The sequence below is a fragment of the Nannospalax galili genome, unplaced genomic scaffold, assembly GCF_000622305.1.
Source record: "Nannospalax galili isolate Female #2095 unplaced genomic scaffold, S.galili_v1.0 scaffold443, whole genome shotgun sequence".
NCBI classification, from domain to species: domain Eukaryota; kingdom Metazoa; phylum Chordata; class Mammalia; order Rodentia; family Spalacidae; genus Nannospalax; species Nannospalax galili.
In genome coordinates, this window is record NW_008352479.1 from 1977657 (window position 1) to 1999729 (window position 22073).

Genomic DNA, 22073 nt, shown 5'->3' on the forward strand with positions numbered 1-22073 from the left:
CCTCTCTCTCCTTAATAACTAGACCTAAGACCATCAAGGCTGAAGGAGAACTCAATACCTGTGCTCAGCATTTATACAACGCTCCAAACAGTAGAATCTACCTTCTTCTCAAGCACCTGCAGAATATAAATGAAGGAAGACCATAACCTGCACCATGAGTAAAACATAAAGTATTTCTAAAATTGGGTTATGCATGTACATTGTACCAACATAGATTTTCTGCCTTTGAAGTGATACTTTAGTAAGCTGGAGGAAGCCAGATGAGGAGGTATACAAGACTCCATGTGCGGTCTTTTCAGCTTCTTGGGAAACTAAAAACTCAAAACATGAAGTTCAAAACTTAGAATTTGACATAAAAGCTACAGATCAATTTCATTTAAAAATATTTACTTTAAAGCCAGGCGTGGTGGCACACACCTTTAATCCTAGCACTTGGAAGGCAGAGGCAGGCGGATCTCTGTGAGTTCAAGGCCAGCCTGGTCTACATAGTGAGTTCCAGGACAGCTGGGGCTACAAGGAGACCCTGTCTCAAAAAGACCAAAAAAATTTATTTTAAAAGTCTTTTAACATTGTACATTAAGTCCAGCAATACATTAAAAAAATAAAATAATACAAATAATGCACCAGTCTATAACAACCCAACAGATGCACCAAGAGGGGCTGGTTAATCCTGAAGTTCCTCCATTCCAGAAGAGAGGTTAGGCCAGGGGACTGTGTGGTCCTTTATCTTCATAGGAAGATTTTAGCTGAGACAGAGGAGAAAAGGTTCCGTTCAAGTGACCAGGAGGGAGCACTAAAAGTAAAGGTCTACGATGGGAAAAGAGCAGGCTGGTTTGCAGATCATCTGGTCTACCAAAAGCTCATTCTGATGTAAGCACAGCCAGGAGAAGAAAGCTTGAGAGGATGTGAGATGGTGACCAAAGTCAGACCATGTGGGTTTTGAGGAAGTCTGACTTTGCGATGCATATAAACAAAGCGACTAAAATAAAAGCATCCTGTTATAACGTTCCTAGGTAGACATGAAGTGGTGTAAAGTACATTTCTATACTGCTTGAAGCTTTACTTCATGCTTTGTTTTCATGGGATGCTGGGATCAATGCCCTGGCTTTGCACCTGCTTGGCAAGTACTATATCACTGAGCTACATCCTAGCTCACATGTCAGTATCTGAGAGAATTTAATTTTGATATATAAAAAAGAAAAAAACTGCATACATGATGCTTTTACCATGTGTATAAGAAACATGAACAGAAACAGAAAAAGTAGCCACATGGTACCAACCTGTTAAACAGCACGATGTGCAGAATATTCGTAATACACAACATTGAAAATAGGCAGGAAGTGCCAAATATTCAGGTACATGTTGGTGACATTTCTTGAAACTCTGCATGTTCTTTGTAGCTATAAATGCATGAAGGAAAAAAAAGTCTAGGAGCAGCGGCATACCTTTAATCCCAGCACTCATGAGGCAGAAGTAGGTAGATCTATGAGTTCAAGGCCAGCTTTGTCTATATAGTAAGCTCCAGGCCAGCCAGGGTTCCACAGTAAGGCTCTGTGTCAAAAAAAAAATCATCTCCGGTAAACAACCTATCTTTATATTCCAAAGAATATAATGGATAAAACCCCATAAAACAAACAAATCAACCAAACCATGTATTTCTGAGCAGAAATATATGGAACAGAGACTAGGAAAATAATTCTAGAAAAAAATCAATAAAATCAAGAGTTGGACTTTTGAAGGCTGAAACTGACAAGTCCTGGTTGGGGTATAAAGCAAAGGCAGAACACATGTTCAGCACGTGTAGGGCTCTGGGTCGGCCTCCATCACTTAAAAAAAAACATGATGTTTAAGCTAGATTTTTTAAAATAGGAACACTCATATAGGAAAACTGATACTACATAATATTTGATATCACAAACATGAAAAATATCCTACCTAAGAATGGCAAGAACAATTATATACCAAGAATTCAGTAATCTAGAAAAGGTAGATTCATTTCTAGATGTATTACTTACTAAGATTAAATTCTAAGCATACCAATAGCAAGTAAGGAGACTAAGGAATTTCCCAATAGTGAAAGAGCCAGGACCTGATGGCGTCACAGTGAGTTCTACTGAACATTTGAAGAAAAAGTAATGCCAACCCTTCTCAAACTCCTCCGCAGTACACAGAGCATAGGACACCTCTACACTCATTTGCCAAGGCCGGCATTACCATCATACCAAAGCGAGACTGGGAAACTATAAGAAGAGAAAAAAAGAACTATGTGCCAATATCCCCAAAGAACGGAAAACGAAAAACAGCCTCAACAAAACACAAGTAAATGCAGTTAAACAGTAGATATAAAGGATAATTCACCATGATTGAATGGTACTAAGCCTGGAATGCAAGGATGGCTGAGGTAATAAACCATAACAACAGAAGGAAGGATAGAAATTAAGAAATCACCTCAATAGATCTAGAAAAACTACTCGACAAATTCAACATCCTTTCATGACAGAAGCTTTCATCAAGTATTTAAAAAAAAAAGTGTCTCCATGCATTTAAGACCATAAAGAGATGGCTCAAGCAGCTAAGAGCACTGACTGCTCTTGAAAAGGACCTGGGTTCGATCCCAGCATCCACATGTCAGCTAACAACTGTCCATAATTCCAGTTCCAACAGATCTGATGCCCTCTTCTGTACTCTGTGAGCATTGCATGACACGGGTGCACTTACATGCATGCAGACAATATACTCATACACAAAATAAAATAAAATAGTAAAAATAATAAATCAAATTAAATAAAAAGACCATGGTGAAGCTAAAGTCCTACTTCACAGTGAGACACTGAAATCTTCTCCCCAAGGTTAAGACTGCACTCAAATTTAAGATATCACTGGAAGTCCTGGCAGAGCAACAGGCAAGAAAACAACACAAAAAACCTTACATAATAATAATAACCTGGAAAGGGAGCTGCAAAATTATCTGTTTACAGATGATAGACTTCCAGCTAGAAACTGTCAGAATGAATGAACTGAGAAAAACTGCAGTATACAGAATATTGAAAAGCTCATATTTCTACACACCAACATGAACTACCTGAGAAAACGGAAAGAAGAGCTGGAGAGACGGCTCAGGGGTTAAGAGCACATTTTCCACAATCATGAGGGCCAGAGTTCATACCTCAGCACCCATTTAACAAGGGAGTTGTCCCTGCAAATGCCTGTAACTCCAGCTCCAAGGAGGTAGGGACAGGGGATGCTAGGGATGGCTGACTTCCAGCCCAGCCAAGAGAACACCAGCACCAGGTTCAGGGAGAGACTCTGCCAAATGATGAGTATACAGAGAGTGAGAGAGGACATCGACACCCTCTTCTGGCATCCGCACGTATGCACAGGCACAGACAACAGACACACAGAACACACACACACACACACACACACACACACACACACACACATACACACACCCCTGCATGTACACTTACAGATGTATGCAAATAAGTGAAAATAAATCTTAAAATAGAAAATAATACCATCAAAATAAGATGAAGCAGAAACAAAGATAAAATGTAGTTGTAGGGGCTGGAGAGATGGCTCAGCGGTTAAGAGCACTGACTGCTCTTGCAGAGGACCCAGGTTTGATTCCCAGCACTCACATGGTGGCTACAAACCATCCTTAACTCAAGTTCCAGGGGAATCAAAGCCCTCTTCTGACCTCCGCAGCAGTGCACGACATGGGTACACTCACTTACATGCAGGCAATACACTCATACACATAAAATAAAAATAATAAATATTTTTTAAAAGTAGTTGCAAATTTAACCAAGGAGATGAAAGATCCGCTCACTGGAGGTGCACAAAATAAAGCCTTCCAATATCCACTCACACGGTCATTTAAATGATCCTAACACAATGAAATAATGTAACTGAATAGAAGAACACTCATGGGCATACATATATACATGCTTGCAAATACTGTTTTAAATATTACAGACATTCTAAGAAATTAAGTCTTTAACGTGGTTTCATTTTTTAATAATGTACAATATCGAAAACATGCTTCAAGCAATAGGCCATAAATTTATGAGCCCTTCTTGTGATTTGTCATATGTTTCTGTATTGTTTTAAATTATGAGTACATTTTAGTTACCTGACCAAACATCCAAATCTAAAAGTCCCACATAGTAAGTTGCCCTGACTGGCTTTGCATCTCGTTCCTTTTCCACATGGTACCTCTCGTAAATCCCCAAGGCAATCTCACTGGCTATAGCCATTTAAGCAGCTTGGCATTTCCCATAAATCTGCACTAATTTAGTGCCTCACACTCCAGCTCAGTCTGAAAATCCTTGCAGTTCCTGGTAGGTACATCAATTCTACCTTTCCTGGCTCATCCAGGAAAATAAGGGCAAAGGAGCACCAAAGGCCAGTGCTGAGGGATGGCTGCTGCATTCTTTAATCAAAAGTAGCTTTTCAGTGGGGCGTAGTGGTGCATGCCTTTAATCCCAGCACTTGGGAGGCAGAGGCAGGCAGATCTCTGTGAGTTCAAGGCCAGCCTGGTCTACATAGTGAGTTCCAGGACTGCTGGGGCTACAGGGAGACCCTATCTCAAAAAGACCAAAAAAAAAAAAAGAAGAGTAGCTTTTCACTGGCCAATGCTCTAGTGAGTAAGCTCCCTGGGATCTGGCACTCCTGAGGAATTCTGAGAAGCAGCAGTGCTTGGTGATCACATCTGCAGAACATGTGATAGATGGTTTGTACAGGGCTTTACTTCTAGAAGTCTGAACCAGCAGTGAGTCAGCTGACATTGCTCCATCTCTCCATGGGCTTCAAATGCATATGGTTCTGGGTTACATGGCTAGGCAAGGCCTCAGCACAGTAAGCACATTACTTCTTTAACATGAAACCCAAGTTGCCAGTGGGAAATACCTGGGCATTCTCGGATAACACAGGGAAGAAGTAAAGTGGTGGCACCTGCCAGGACCAACCCTCAGGCAGACCCCCACATGTAAGCGTGCCCCGCTGAAGAACGTCGGCCCTGCCTACTATCTCATCTTTCAATCCCTCAATCAAGAATAAAAACTGAAAATGACAGCATCCCACAGTTCTGAAAAGCACACAACATCTTATCACTGACCTCCTTCTCTCTTTTTAACTAGACTTCCTTAGAGAGATGACGATGAATACTGTATTTCACCTCAACTGAGGCTCAAGACTTAGGACAGAATTACAAATAAGAATGAAGGCCCAGCCCGGTGGCACACGCCTCTAGTCCCAGCACTTGGGAGACAGAAACAGGCTGATCTTCTGTGAGATGGAGGCCAGCCTGATCTATGTAGCGAGTTCCAGGCTAGCTTGGGCTACAAGAAGACCTTGTCTCAAAAAACAAGAAACAAAACAAAACAAGAGTGATGGAGGATGGGTGCCTGTACTGGTTAGCTTTCCATTGCTATTGGCAAATCCCTGAGACAAACCAACTTAAGAGGAGGAAAGGTTGACTTTGGCTCACTGTTTCAGTCCATTGTTACTTAACCCCATTGGCTTTGGGCCCATAGTGAGGAAACATGGTGGAGTAAAGATGAGAAGGAAGGAGATCATTAGGAAGTACCCTAACAATCAAATTCCTACAGTTAGGTCCTCACTCCTAAAGTTCCCCCACCTGTCAGGATCACAACTGAGACAAACCCTTGAGCCTGTGAGAAACATTTCAGAATCAAGTTATAGCAATGATAAAACTCGAAATTTTTTTTAAATATTTTGTTTATTATTTATTATGCATATGAGTGTACTGCCTGCATGTGTGTAAGTGCACCTTTGTTGTGCAGTGCCTGCAGAGGTCAGGAGAGGATGTCGGATTCCCCTGGAACTGGATTTATGGATGGTCATTACCTGCCATGTGGGTGCTGGGAATCAAACCCAGGTCCTCTGCAAGAGCAGCCAGTGCTCTTAACCACTGAGCCATCTCTCCAGTCCCCAGAATTATTTTTTAACTGGAGAGTAAGAAGAGCCACACGTAGCCATCTGCAACTCATTTTCCATGAGTGGCTAGAGACAAACTGAACTATGTGCACCATTTTCAGCCTGAGGATCTCATCTTATTACAGTCTGTCTTCCTGTAAATCTCCTGGGCTGATCATGCAGGAGTCAGCTATGCGGCAACTCAAGTTTCCTCATGAGTTTGTCTTGTTCCTTTCGGCCCATTCATTCGGCTAACATGGTACTACTCACAGTTACGTGTTCACAGGCGTTAGCAGGTGACCTGAGCCGAGCCGTAGAAATGTATTTCTCACATACAAGTTTATGGCCAAGACATAGGCTGGATCTGTGCAAAACATCTTTAAATTTCAATTTCAAATGTATTGTTTTCGTGTGTAGTATGTGAGTGCAGGCATGCACACGCCATATGTGTACAAGTCAGAGAGCAACTTTCAGGGTCAGTTTCCTCCTTCCCCTTGTTTTGAGGTAAGGTCTCTCATTTCTACTGCTGTGCATGTACTCCAGGCTAACTGGCCTGTGAGCTTCTGGGTGATTCTCCTATCTCTGCCTCCCATCTCACTGTACCAGTATTGGAATTCCAAATGCAATCCGAAGCATCCAGCTTTTAAAAACAGGTTACAAGAAAGGAACTCATCTAGTTGGACTTCAAGGCAAGCATTTTAGCTGCTGAGCCAACTTGCCGGCCCCATTTTCAGACTTCAAGGACAGCAGGTTAGGAATGGGTGAAAGCTGTGTTTGCATACCACAGCACTTTGTTACACAGTCCATTCTCAAGCTACAGAAGCACTAAAGGCCCACACAGTTAACTTGAAGAACAGGATGTGCCCGCTGAAAACCACAGGGATTCTTTGCACTGATTTGAAAGTACCTTCCAAAGGCCTTTCCTAGACCTTCTGAAATGCTAATCCAATCTTGCTTTCTGTTTTCTGCCCATCTCCATAGCAGAATCTTGTTAAGAACATAAGAGCATTCAGACACAAGCTTCTGATTCCTAACAAGGAACCTATTAACATACTCCAAGAACCAATTCACATGAGCTGAGCTGCAACACAAGTCGAGCCATGAAACTGTAAAAGTCTGATGAATGTACAGGAGGACATCATTCCTTAAACACAGTGGGGCCACCATTCCTGGTACCTTAACATCCCGGTGATTAAATCCTTTAGGCACCAAGGTCCATAAAGAAAATCCTTTCTAGAAGACACTGTTGATTTGAAAGATTTACTAAGGCTTGCTTCAACTGTGATGCTGGAGAATTGTTAGAACAATATAATTGTCAAGCTCATGTGCTGCTAATCACATTTTTATTGTTAACATTCGCCACTGAAATTGCTCTTCAACTGTTTGTTTTGGAACAGACACATAAAATACCATGACAGATATTTTGGCACATATTGGAAAATCTGACATGAATAAAGATTTTTTTCCCCAATAAAATAGAGTTTGTCTGTATTGCTTGGCATTAAAGTGATTTATTGAAGTGGCCGCAGCATAAACCACTGAAATAAAATAAGAGATTAGAGTTATAGCAACGTTCAAAGGCTGCTACATCTAAATTCACATTTAAAACACATTTTAAAGCAACTTGTGAGATTTGGAAAGTGGAAAAGTAGAAGGAAAAAAGCATCCTTCATCCTGTACTTCAGGGAATTCTACACCCGAAAGCCAGGTTGACATTTCCTTCAGGAAGCCGTGTTTATCAGTCATGTCCAGGGGCCTGAGGACAGGGGCAACTAAAACCAGTTCAGCTTGATCCACTGATGCACACTGATCCTCCACTGCCTGTCCAACATCGCTGCCTGTTGCTGACAGTGAAAATGTAGGCTGGGAGGTTGGCTCACTGGGTAAGAGCACTTACTGCAAAGCATGAAGACTTGAGTTCAAAACCTCAGTACCCCCACAAAAAGTCAGGTATGACTACACAGGCCTGTAACCTAGTGCTGTGTGGGGCGGAGACAGGAGAATGGCTGGGGCTTGCTAGGTCCCAGCCTATCTCCAGGTTCAGTGAGAGACCCTATCTCAAAGGAGCAAGGTGGAAAGAGATAGAGGACACCTGATGTCCTCCTCTGGCCTCCATGCATGTACCCGCGCACACACACACACACCACACACATGCACGCCAGAAAAAAAAGAAAAGAAGGCTCCCACATGAGTGGGGTCCCAGCAGAGCATCAGCACCCAAGGCATGAGGTAACATTTCTGTCTCTTCCTCTGTCTTAGTTTCTTTTCCTGTTGCTGTGGTAAAATACCCTGACAAATGCAACTTAAGAAAGAAAGGGTTTATTTAGCACTCACAGTTCAAAGTGGCAGGAGGCTGATGCTGCTGGTCACAGGGTGTCCACAGTCAGAGGAGGGCCATGAATGCATATGAGTGCTCAGCTCACTTTCTCCATCTTACACAGTCCAGGGACCCAGCCCCAGACTCACAATTAGGCTCACAATTAAGATGAGTCCTTTCATATCAGTACTAGAATCAAGATACCCCTGTATGTATACACACACACACACACACACACATACACACACACACACACACAGGCCCATCTCCCAGGTGATCCTACATTCTGTCAGGCTGACAATTCATACTCAGCCTCCTCTGAATAGCTTCTCTCAGTGAAGCACTTACACAAGGTTCTGTGTCGCTGATCCAAGGACTCCTAACATCAGCCCTACAGGCAGGCAGGAACACCATGGCAGTTACAATCAGAGACTGCTTTGATTTTTACCCAAATAGAAAGAATTGCTTTAATTGATTGCAAACTGAAATCTATCCTTGAAGTTCCTGATTTACCACACTGCTCCTGACATGCTGCTGTCCCTGAGGCCTCTATGTGGTGTCTATACATAAAAAGGGCACCAAATCCTACATCCCGCTCTGTTTCCCAGGAATGGTTGCCAAAGTCTGCAGGTAAGACAGAGAAGCAGTCAGCAATTCCCACTCCTCAAAAGAGATGATTTCCTGCTGGGCATGGTGGCGCATGCCTGTAGTCCCAGCACTTGGGAGGCAGAGGCAGGCGGATCTCTGTGAGTTCAAGGCCAGCCTGGTCTACATAGTGAGTTCCAGGGCAGCTGGGGCTACAGGGAGACCCTGCTTCAAACAAACAAACTAACAAACAAACCAGCTGCAATGAGAGAAAAAAAAAAAAAAAAAAGAGATGATTTCCTAGTGAAAGACCTTAGGGAAACATGCACTGCCAGTAAAAGGAACTCAGGAAAGGTGAACCAAGTCACAAAGGTGCAAAGCAAGCTTTAACTAGTCAACCACCCACAGCCATGGCTGAGCACAAGGCATCAAAGAGGTCACTGTGAACTGCACCCTATGCAAGGGCTGTGTTGCTGTTTTGCTAATGGCTGTCCAGAGCATAAGTAGCAGCTTGAAGGCAGGGGACCCCCCGATCTCACTGCACCTTGTTCAGATCTCACCACTGCAGGGGTCTGCCAAAAACGGGCTGCACAGCCTCCAGAGCCAGAAGCCAAACCCCACTGAGGTAGACGCTGTGTTTCTCTGAAGCTAGAAACCCACGCATCCTAAAGTGCACCATTATTCTATCAAGCGCAAGAAAAACACTGCCAATTAAACCATGGCATGGTTTCATATTATTTGGAATTCGTACTTTTTATTGAAAGAGTTCTTTTTTGACTTGCCTAGACATGGATTTTATAATACACCACTCTTGGACATTTATACATGGGAAAATAAAAGTGAAATAAATTGGTTACGGCCACGACAACTAGGTCACCTGGTTGGAAACAACTGTGATGGGCCATAGACTCAGGGAGTTTACCTCAGTTCAGAAACATCAAAATACGAGAACATACGCTTCGTGGAATCAATACAACACAAAAATTCTGAAAGGGCAAGGCATGAGTTCACAGGATGGGCACTACAAAGACATGGCACTGATGAAAACATGCACTTACAATGACAAAGAGACACAGTATTTGACTTGGGCCAGACAAAGGTAGAAAAGGAATTTAATGATGTTCCTCAAGGACATCAAAGTCCTACCTCATAAAGCAGTTGGTTTCAAACTTCTATTCTTTACTTATAAGCAGCAGCAGTATCGCCTTTAAAATAATATCCTGGGACAATGGGGTGGCTCTGTGGTAAAAGTGCAGGCTGCCAAGCCCAATGATCTGAGTTCAATCCTCAGACCCACATGGTGGACGGAGATAACTGAGTCCCACAAGTTGCCCTCTGACTGCCACAAACAGCACATGGCACAGAAGCACCCATACACACACGGCAAATAAATACAATAAAAATTTAAAATAGTATCTTAGAAATTTAAACATAGTGTATCTTCTTAGAGTACCGGCACAACAGCTGTAGGCCTCAGGACTGGCTAAGGCCCGGACTAGAGAGTAGGAGTCACTTTCTCACTCCCTGGGACAGCCACAGTGAGAGGAGCAGGGTTTAAAGCCTGGTGTTCCTCATAAAATAGTCACTGCACTGCTGAATTAACACAAAGCACTGGTCAGCTGCTCAGAATAGTTTACTTTTATTCTTATTTGTGTGTATGTGGATGAGTGTTTGCCTGCATGAATGTTAAGTGCACCGTGTCTGTGCAATGCCCATAGAGGCCAGAAGAGGGCATTGGATCTCCTGGAACTGGACTTAGGGATGGGTATTAGCCACCATGTGGGTCCTGGGAACTGAACCCAGGTCTTTTGAAAGAGCAGCCGTTGCTCTTAACTGCTGAGCCATTGCTCCAGCCCAGGAAGGAATGTTCTATGTTGGAATTTTAGACCTTTAGATGACAGTGAAAGGACAGAACATGCATGAAATTCTCAAAAAAATTAAAATTTTTAAAGACAAAAAAAGAAAAAGGTAGCAAAGGGAGAAATTGAATTTAATATTCTCCCAAGAAAAAATAAAAATAAAATTCAAGGGATAATGAAAAAAATTAAGTGACAAAATTTTTTAAATAGACAACTTTATTTTTCACGTTCCCACATTTAGTCCAGACTGTCATTCTTCCACATGTGCCAACTGAAGGCTTTTGCACACCTCTTCCACTGAGAGGTGGACCAAGGTGACAAGAGGTATCCCACACACATTCCGTCTGCGTGGCTCTCTCCACTGCATACTTCCATATTTTCTAGTAAGGCTGCTGGTGAGGCCCTCCCTTACTGCTGGGTAACAGACTCTCCCAGGGGAGAGCTCCCACGTGCTCAAATGGAATTGGAATGAGTGAAGCTTTTCCCATATAGCAGACAAACACATGGGTTCTTTCTGGGGTGTTTCACGTACAACGAGAAGGTTTTATCAGTCACAAAAGGAACTGAACTGAGCACAGCAGGCCAGAAATGCCCTCATCACAGCAAGATGAGCCATATCTGTCCACGAAGGTCCAGTCTAGCTCTAGAATGATGACCACTTTCTTTTCAAACACCTGCTAAACAGGGCGCTTTGGGACAGCTTTGGTTCTTAGACTGTGCCCCAAAATGAGCAAACTCAGTTTTCTTTTTTTTTCCTCTTTTTAAAAATTTTATTTACTATTATTTTTATTTACTTTTTTACATATTGTCTTTAATTTTTTTGAGAAGAAGCATATCATTACAGCTTTAACATGCCCAATAACAGTTTCCAGAGCAGAGACACAGCTCCTTCAAAAGTGGCTATAAAATTTCTAGGTTCGCTGTTAAATCAATACAGTTATATAATATTGAACTCAGTATAAGCCCTGTAAGACATAAAATTGAGTTTTTAACCCTCAAAAGAGATCTCCATTTCATTCTAAAAATATACTGTTTCTTACAGAAAGATTCATTGTTTTTGCTAACACTGAGATGTTGGCGCATGCGTCTCTTATCTGTATATATCTGATATCTGTATGTATCTGATTATTACTAGTCATAATCGTTTGCACTCGGATCCATGACTATAAAGTCATCAGGTAGATTTCATTGGTAATGTTCATCACTTCTACTAATTAAAATGACATAAACTTTTATACTTCCTCCTCAAATATAATACATTTTTAAAAATTTGTTGATTTTCTTTCTGTATGTGTATATCACACAGAACATCCCAAACCATCTTATTCAACTATACACCCACTTCCCAGATGGCACCCTCCCAAAGCCTCCCTCCCCGCACTAGAGCCCTTATACTCTGTTATCCCTGCTACTGTCCACTGTGTTGTTGGCACCCCCGGCCATTCCCCACTACTTGTCCCTCTGGTGAATCTAGTCAGCCTATCTAGAGGTCTTTGTTTCAGGAGGGTCAGCTGTTCCTCATCTAGCAGCAATCAGTTGTCAATATTCCTTTAGATAAGATTGGGGTCTGCTGTTCATTTTTCCAGTTCTATGCTAGGTTACCATCTGGGAGTCCCTTGGGCCACCCTGGCTAACAACTTAAAAGAAGGTATCTCCTATCTGGCATTGTTGCTTGTTATGTAGCCTTTAGCTATACATATGGACTCTTAAAAATTATACTGGCCCCTTTAATCTTTGGTTATACTTTCCTTTTGGGTGTTTAAGGCCATACAGTTGGCCCAGATAAACCAATTCTTTTTACTCTTAAGGTCATTTGAGGATCTGTTCCTCAGGGGCCACATGGGCTTAGGAGGAGCCCCTGGCTCCTTTCTTTTACCAGTTCAGCCTATGTGAAGATAAGTCAAAGGTCCTACTCGACCATGGATGGATGCACTTGGAAGCATGGAGGAAATGATTCCTCTGTGTTGACCCTCCTCTTTGTAGACTGGACACTGGTTCATGTCCATCTCGTGGGGTCTCCTCAGCCTCCTTGATCAAGAGGACAGGTGACCCACCACAATTATAGGACATTTTAGGAAATGCTCATGGTCCCTTGGAACTAGTCGACCTAGGAGGACATGGAGCAAAAACTGTCCTTTATGTCTCTCTGACCAAATTAGTATAGGCCTAGCATACTGCCTGCATGGGTGTACTTGCACCCGTGTTGTGTAATGCCCACGGAGATCAGAAGAATCCCCTGGAACTGGAGTTATGGACAGTTGTTAGCTGCCACCTGGGTGCTGGGAACTCAACCCAGGTCCTCTGTAAAAATAGTCTGTGCTCTTAATCACTGAGCCATTTCTCCACCCCGCAAACTGAGTTTTCATTGTGACACAATACTTGAGGAAGCCAGCCATGAAGAGAGATATGCTTTGCACCTGGTTTCAGAGGTTTCAGCCTATGGAAGGGGCATGTCTGCTGAAACTGCTGCAATCATGCTTGAAAAAACACAGAGCAGAGCCACAACAGGAAATGGGCCAGGCCAAGATACAACCCCCACTGCTTCCTCCAGCCAGGCTCCACCTTCCACAGTTCCACCACCTCCAAATAGTCTTCAAGTTCTGAATCCATCAATATATTATGCTGTCCATTAGGTAACAGCCCTCATGACAGAATAGACTATGTTAATGCCTTCACAGAAACACCCAAATATAATCCCTCAGTAATCTCAATCCAATCAAGTTGATAATCAAGATTAACCATCACAAGAGACACGTGTACCAACCTGTAAAATCCCCCATAGGCAGCTCTAACAGCATGTCATCCTCTCCCTTTTCTCTGTTCTCCTCTGCTCCCTCTAAACCCCCTCCAGTATTCTGTGCAAGTCCTCCAGCCTCCAACAGTCCACTCAGCACAGAGCTCTCGGCATCTGATAGCTGGAGCTGTGCTTGGATTATACTTCCTACGTCCATCTCTACTCCACACCCAGTGCAAACACCTCAGTGTTGTACTGAATGTGTCTCCCAGAGCCCAAGTGTGAGTGACAGGACTTGGAGGTGGGGTCAATAACAGGAGACCTGGAGCATCCCTCCCTCCAAGTAGGCCACTTCTCATAGTCTGCTCCCAGTCCTTCCACTTGGTGTCCCATGAGGATACAGCAAGGCCCTGTAAGGGCACTTTAATCTCAGACTTCCCAGCCTTCAAACCTGTGAGAAATACATTTCTGTCCTTTGTAGGTTATCCAGTGTAAGCTATTCTTCTTTTGTACCATGAATGAACTAATACACTTGTGGTGGTTTGAGTGAGAAATGTCCCCCATAGGTTCAAGTATTTGAAGACTTGGGCCCCAGTTGGTGGTGCTGTTGAGGGGAGGGTCAGCCTTTAGGAGGTGCAGGCTTGCTGGAAGTAGAATGCCACTGGGACAGTATTTGAGAGTTCACACCATGGCCCACTTCCAGTTGTTTGCCCTGTCTCTGCTTCCTACATGTTCTTGAAGATGTGAGTTCTCAGCTTCCTCCTCTGGCTGCCTCAGGCCTTGCCTTGCCACCCATTATGGATGCTCGCTTTGGAGCTCTAAGTCCAACAAATTCTTCCTTTTGTAAGTTGCCTTGGTCATGGTGTTTTATCACAGCAACAGAAAAGTAACTAACACAGAACTCAAGGAAACCACTTAGCCATGAACCAACCAACCAACCAACCATGAACAAGATAGGGTGACCTAAATCCAAGAAAAGAGGAGTTTGTTTTGTTTGCTTTTGTTTTTTCACGCAGGGACAATAGCAGACACAGTTTACAGACACATTAAAATGACTGAGGGATGCTTATGCTCCGTGTTAGGAGAATTCTACCACCATAGCTAAAGCACTGATAACCAAGGTGGGTCGTGTTGGTCTGGGGCAGGGACACAAACCTGCCATTGTATCTTGCCATCACTGAACTACAGGTCTTGGTAAAGGGGGATACACACACAGGCACAAAAACTTGTTCTTAGTCAAGGACCCTCCTTTGCTATGAGCACCAACTCAAATTTTCAGCCTAATTCACAGATCTAGAGATGGTTCTAAAGAGGGATTTTTCAGAGGCAAAGAAAGCCGACTCTGGGCTCCATTTTATTCTCCTCACATAGGAGACACAGGAAGGGTTTTACTTAATGGGTGGGTAGTGCTCATTTAAGATGCATTTCTTTGTTGTTGTTGGAATTAAAAACAGCTCAAGGAAGCTAAGTTTCTGGAGCTCTGAAGACAACTGTGGGAACTGCTTGATGGCAGGCTGATCTGGTGGCCAGCAAGGGGCCTGCTGAACACGAGACAATTCATACAAAGTGCCCAGTAATAATCCTGCCCTCCCACAAGCCAACCTCAAACCAGGGATTTTTCCAAGTAAGAAGACACATATTAGGTGGGCATCAAGGAACATACCTATAATCCTGGTACTCAGGAGGTTGAGGCAAGAGGATCACAGCTGGAGACCAGCCTGGGCTACAGAGTAAGACTCTTGAAAAAGACAGAAAGAAAGGCAGAAGAAAGGAAGGGAGGAAGAGAGAGAAGAAGGAAGAAAGGGAGGGAAGAATGAAGGGAGAGAAGGAAAGAATAAAAACCACATATTACTTGGGTCTAGAGAGCTGGCTCAAAGGTTAAGAGCACTGGTAGCTCCTGCAGAGGACCCAGGTTCAGTTCCCAGCATCCACACAGCAGCTAACAACCATTCATAACTCCAATTCCAGGGGCTCTTCTGACCTCCATGGGCATTGGATGATATGGTGCACTGACAAACATACAGGTAAAACACACACTCACAAAATAAAAATAAAATATAAAACCCCACCACTGCTTAATTAAACAGAAATGAAATGCAAAGGATTTCCAAAGGGCAGGGCTCGAGACTACAGTCCTTCTTGTTTCTCCCCTTTACAGAAAGCACAGCTCTAATCAGAACAAAAAACATACAGTCTTTAGGGGCAGAGTCTGGGCTAAAAAGCCAACCATACAATTGGACCAAAACCTTCAGAGACTGAAATTTTCACATCAATTTCAAAAAAGTATTTCCATTCTTACCAAAATAACTTCAAAAATGAGTGGGACCAGTTTGCCCTCTTCCACAAGCCTGTTGGGGAAAGAAAAAAAAAAAGGTAAGCACAAATCCAATAATGTATATTTAAATTGCTCCTCTATGGGGTAGAACGAAGTCCCTGTGTTTAATTGCTCAAACTCTGTGACCAAGAAACAGTATGATTAACTAATCATTATAATATGCTGAATCACAGCAGTTAAACTCAAGAAATATGAGGCGTCTTCTGATGACTGGCTTAGCCCTACTGATCTGTAGGAAGGGAAATCACAGATAGATTGATACTTTAACGTGAAATTAATTAAAATTTGCAATTATTATAAAGTCTATCTGGAAAGGTAATGCAGCTGAATACTGTAAGCAGCCCATTCAGCAGAGAACCACAGGCACGGACACTGTCATTTTTTACCTCTGCCTCATTAGCTGTCTTCTCTGTATCAGTAAATTAATGCACAATGAATTTTAATGGCCTTTAATTCTTTAAAAATTGGACCCCAATCACCCAGCCCACTGTACGCACTTTCTCTCATCAAATCTGGTTATAAATTGTCATCAGTTATAACAGAATAATGTTTTTATGAGATTTCAGAGAAAATTGCCTTGATAAAATCAGAATCATTCAACTCCATTGTTATTAAGAACGATAATTCAGGGCTGGGAATACAGTTCAGTGGTGGGACACTTGATCTCCCAGTACTGGAAAAAAATAATGTGAAGAAAAAACAATAGCTCCATTTCTAAACACTCCTTTGACACAGGGTACAGCAGGTATTTCTCTGGTACCAGGCCAGAAAGTGACCAATGGAAGCTTTGCAATGCACTCTCTATAGCAACCACAGCTCAACTGTGGTAATGTGAAAGCAGCCATAAGCAATGCTGAAATGGACAGGCAGGGCTGTGTACCAATAAAACTTTATTCTTAAAGTGGGCCACTTTGTGGCCACAGGTTGTATCTTCCTGACTCCTGCTTTGTTTTAAAACAGCCACATTTGGGAGCCTGAGAGATGCCTCAGTGGTTAAGAGCTTGTAATGCTCTAGCAGAGGACCTAGGTTTGGTTCCCAGCACCCATGCCCAGGAGCTCACAATCACCTGTGACTTCAGCTCTGGGGGATCCACCCAAAGGTACCTGTACTCACATTCTCATACCCACAGACTCACATGCAATTTAGAAATATTAAAAATAGGAGGCTGAAGAGATGGCTCAGCAGTTGAGAGCACTGGCTGCTCTAGCAGAGGACCCAGGTTTGATTCCCAGAACCTACATGCTGGCTCACAACCATCTGTTAACTCCAATTCCAGGGAATCCAACACCCTCTTCTGACTTCCCTGGGCACTGCAAAACATGGGTGCACCTACCTACAAGCAGGCAATACACTCATCCACATAAAATGAAAATAAATAAAAATAAAAAATAATAAAAATAAATGCTTTAAGAAACAACAATCATGTTCTTTTGCTATCTTATTAGAATCAGCTTTGTGGGATAAGGTACAAAGCTTAAGACAAGCATATTGCATGTATTGTAAACACACAGTTTATCTGTTTCACAGAAAATTCAGGTAGACAGAAACAAGATTTTAGCATCTGGTCTCCCAGGAGCTTGTCTGTCTATAATAATATACAGATAAAAGAAATGTCTATGAGACTAACAGAGAAAACATCACAGTATTTACAAATATGTGTTAAGGGTAAGGGAAACATGACTTTCCCACAGACTAAAACATAGAAAAAGCAACATCAGCATTTAGCAAAAATAAATGCAATTCCTCTCCTTTCAGCAGTGTTTGTGTTTGTCAAGATACAGATAGCCCAAGAGGTCACCAGAGAGCCAGAGTGTGGAAAATGTGGCCCAGGCACATAGTACCACGCCAGTCAGGCCAAGAAAAAAGGAAGGGGGGCATCAGTGGTGACCATGGCAGTGAATCCAGGAGTTATACTTCTAAATGAATTGAAGCAGGCACAGAAGACATTTCAGGAGGTTGGGTGTGGTGGCAAGTTCAAGGCCACCCTGATCTACATAGTAAGTTCAAGGTCAGCCTGAGCTATACAGCAAGACACCATATTCAAAAGAGAGGAGGAGGAGGAGGAAGAAAATCACTCTAAGTTCTTGCTTACATGTGGATTTGAAAGAAGTCAAACTCAAAGAAGCAGAGAACAGGGGCTGGTTACTAGAAGCTGGAATCTAGGTCCGACCAGGAACTGACAGAATAGGCCAATGCTAAGTTTGGTTTGGTTACAGGGAGGGTGACATGACTCAGGGTTACAGGTGCCTGTGGCCAAACCTGATGACCTGAGTTCAGCCTCCTAGATCCCACAGTAAAAGGAGGAAACTGACTCCTTCAAGTTGTCCTCTGACCTCCCACACATTTTCTGTGGTACACATATGCACATACACGTACACACGTACACACACACACACATACACACACACACACACACACACACACACACACCAAAATAAAGAAAAAAAAAAACCAAGTTCCGTTTTCCTGGAAGACTCCCTCAGCTACTTGTATCAATAATGTACTATATGACTCATTCTGTTGCTAAAAGAATTCACCTTAAATGGTCTCACCGCCTAGCCACACATGGTGATAAATGCTAGTTAGCCTGATTTAATCATTCTAGTGTATATACATATCATAACATGTTGAACCCACAAATGTACACAAAATAAAATTTAAACAAACACTAAAAATGTGAAAAGAAATGTGATAATTCCTGCAGGGAAAAGGAAGTCTGGATTACATGTATCAAGTTCATGTTTATTCATTCCCTTTCCTGGGCACCTGAAGGCTCAGGCAGAAGGCTGAACCCCTCAGTCCCTGTCTGAGGAAGCTTTGGATGCAAGGAAACACACTACCTCAGGCCCAGCACAATTGAAGCCTCCCTCTCCTGCTTCTAGATGGTACCTACCTCTTTTCCTAAACCAGTCTTTAATATTTTCATACCATTTTCCATGCATTTGCTGTACACACACTCACACCTGTGTGTGGAGGCCCACGACTGACATCAGCTGTCTTCTTCAGTTGCTTCCCCGCCTTATTTTTGAGACAGGGTCTCTCACCAAACCTGGAGCTTGGGGATTCGGCTTGGCTGGCTGACCAGTGAGCTCCAGGATCCATCAGCTTGTCTCTGTCCCCCAACCCCCAGGGCTATTGCTCTCCTTTTTTTTTTTTTTTTGTTCTTTTGAAGCAGGGTCTCCCTGTAGCCCCAGCTGTCCTGGAACTCACTATGTAGATCAGGCTGGCCTTGAACTCACAGAGATCCACCTGCCTCTGCCTCCCAAGTGCTGGGACTACAGGTGTGCGCCACCACGCCTGGCTATGTTGTCTTCTTTTTATGTGGGTATTGGGGATCTGCACTCAAGTCCTCATATTTGTGCAGTAAGTTCTTTGCCAACTGAGCCGTCTCCCAGCCCCTACATATACTATTAGGCCCAGGATGAGTAGCCAAGACTGAACATCTCAGAGTCACCCTAATAACCAAGGCTAAGAAAGCCCTAGGAGGAGGGATACCCCACCCCTATCCTACCCAACCCTCCAGACATCCCAGGCCTCTGCAGCTGGCCCACCATCATCCAGATCCAGGATCTTCTCAGTACCAGCCTGGGTGGCAGTGTTGTAACACACAGTTAAGGTTTCCACATCTCCATCTGAGCAGGCTTCCCGGACAGTATGCTAAGCTTCTTTTAGCTCTGACACATAACACTGCAGTCCCCACATCCTAAATGCAGAAACAGCATTTGTGCTAGAGAGATGGCCCAGTGGTTAAGAGTACATATTGTACTTCCAGAGGATCTGAATTTGGTTCCCAACACCTATGTTGGGCAGCTCACAACCTCTTGCAAATCTAGCTCCAGGGAATCCATCACTCTTTTCTGGCCACCACAGGTACTGAACACATATAGTATACACTCACACAGCATACACATAAATACATAAAGAAAAAGAAACTTTAAAACTAAAAATAATTTAGCACTACTGGTCAGTAAAAGAGGACTCAAGCTAAGTACCAGTTATTTTCTTTCACTTATCAACCGACCTTAAGTCTACTCTGAAGCAAAGGAGGAGTACGGAGAGGCACTTACAACTGCCAAAGCCAGTGCTGTCCAAACTGTGGCAGCAGCCAACACTTCCATATTAGAAACGATAAAGGACAGGAAATAGCAATTGCATGTTCTGTGGTATACTGGATAGTGACACAAAACGCATATTCATTTCTTTATTATTCTTTGTACCATTAGTTCTAGAAACATCTGATATCCACAAATTCAATGCGATGACACTGGAGACAAAACTCATTTGTCCTTCAGCATGATCTCAAGGTAGGATTTTGAAGGTCAGTGTCCTGATTTCAGCATCTCCTCTCGTATCATCACAGGTCCAATTCATTAATGGCTGGGGCTCAACTGCTCAGATTGCTGGTATGCTCTGGGTAATGGAGTCATCTCCTCATCCTCTGCTGGGGGCTCAGGGAACAGGTTCTCTAGTTCCCGGGGAACCAAGCAGCCAGTTAGTCCCAAAGCTTCACATCGGCAGATGGCATAACTCACAGGCTTTACTACATAGGGGCTCTGCAGTGCTGGGCTACCAAGGTGTGAATCGCCTGGATCACTTTACTGAGGCTGTGACTTTCTAAAACCCCCCAAAATGCAAACCCCACACTTGCTTTCTGTACAGCCCAAAAAACAGGAAGGAATTTATCTAAACCTCCTGAAATCCAAAGAAAGCAAAATGGAGATCTTTCTGAAATTCTCCCAATGTTCCTAGGACCATGAAGGTGTTAATTACACTACAGCATGTATGCTCCCTTGTGTTGATTGTCAGAGCTGTGGGTTTCGGGAAATACCCTACCCTGTCCCAGTACAGCTCCTGGGAGGACTTCATCTCAGGTGTGTCTGTGTCCCTCTTCACAGTGTGATTTAGACAGACTGAGTGAGGTTTGAGCATTTTCCTTCCAGTGCTTTCCTTCTGTGCCTCACTGGGATTGTATAGGCCTGAGGTGTTTACGATGAGCAGGTGGGAAATGTTACATAAGGGGCTGGAGAGACGGCAGTGAAGAGTGCTCTTCTAGAAAATTTGAGTCCAATTCCTAGCACCCACATTGGGCTGCTCACACTGCCTGTAACTCCTGCTCCAGGGGGTGCAACACCCTCTTCTGATCTCCATGGGCACAGTACTCACATGCACATGCCCTCACACACATAAACAAAAAAATAAAAATATTACATAAGCTTATGAAAATATTTACATTATTTGGTAATCTAACTCCATCCTAAATCTTAAGTATCTGCTGTCCTTACTATTAAGACTTTTTTTTGGGGGGGGGTCTTTTTGAGACAGGGTCTCCCTGTAGCCCCAGCTGTCCTGGAACTCACTGTGTAGACCAGGCTGGCCTTGAACTCACAGAGATCCGCCTGCCTCTGCCTCCCAAGTGCTGGGATTAAAGGCGTGCGCCACCATGCCTGGCACTATTATGACTTTTTTAAAAAAGAGAAAACTTTATCGATGCTTGATGGCCATCTTGAATAATATTTGAAGTACCATGTACTTTATACTACTCAAATGCCTATTTAAATAAACTACATTTAAATTCTAATAATAATGTAGTTGGATGAAAGTTCACAAACTGATCTACAAGATTGTACCACAAAGTTATCTATGAGTGATTATCCCTCTAAATACAATACATACTGTAATCAATGGATCAATGCTTGTGACATGAGGAAGAGGAGCCCTTCTGCAGGAAGGCCTATGGGATAGTGTGTCCCAGCTCATTCCCTATTTCCTTACATGACTGCATTCCATACATGCTGAAAACAAAGACTAAACATCAAGGAAATCCTAAAATATTTAGAAATATATTGTTGGCTGCATTCATGGGGGTATGAAGGAGTCTCACCCGACTTCTGCTCTGAGAGCTACAGAAGTAGATGAAGTCAAATTTCACACCGTTATAAACATTTTAAAACTTTCCTCAAAAAAACTTGAGAGTTTTGCTTCATGGCTTCCCAGAAATGAATCAAGAACAGAGTTCAAGGAAATGCCTGTCCCTACCATATGACTATGGCTTCAGAGAGCAGAGGGGCCTGGAAAGGTGAGGGAGAGAAGGCCAGAATCTCTGCTGCTCCAGGCTCCATCTTTCAGGTCAAAGAAAGGAATCACAAGACTGATGAGATGGGTCCAAGGAGACGGCCAGGCAGGTTTTTTTGTTTGCATCCAGTTTCTACCCATCCAGGGGTCATAGTCTGAATGTCAAATGTCCCCACAGGTATGTGTGAGAAGACTTGGCCCCAAGCAAGTGCTGCTGTTTGGGAGGTTGT

General features: G+C 43.1%; 1 protein-coding gene across 1 annotated transcript in view; it reads right to left on the reverse strand.

The window, feature by feature from the left end:
• The window catches only part of Ulk4 (unc-51 like kinase 4), a 480002-nt gene that overhangs the window by 242209 nt on the left and 215720 nt on the right, over positions 1-22073 (reverse strand). Inside the window, exon 34 of the mRNA XM_008849437.3 lies at positions 15735-15783. Coding sequence (XP_008847659.1) covers positions 15735-15783 — 49 coding nt within the window. The remainder of the gene's footprint in view (positions 1-15734; positions 15784-22073) is intronic.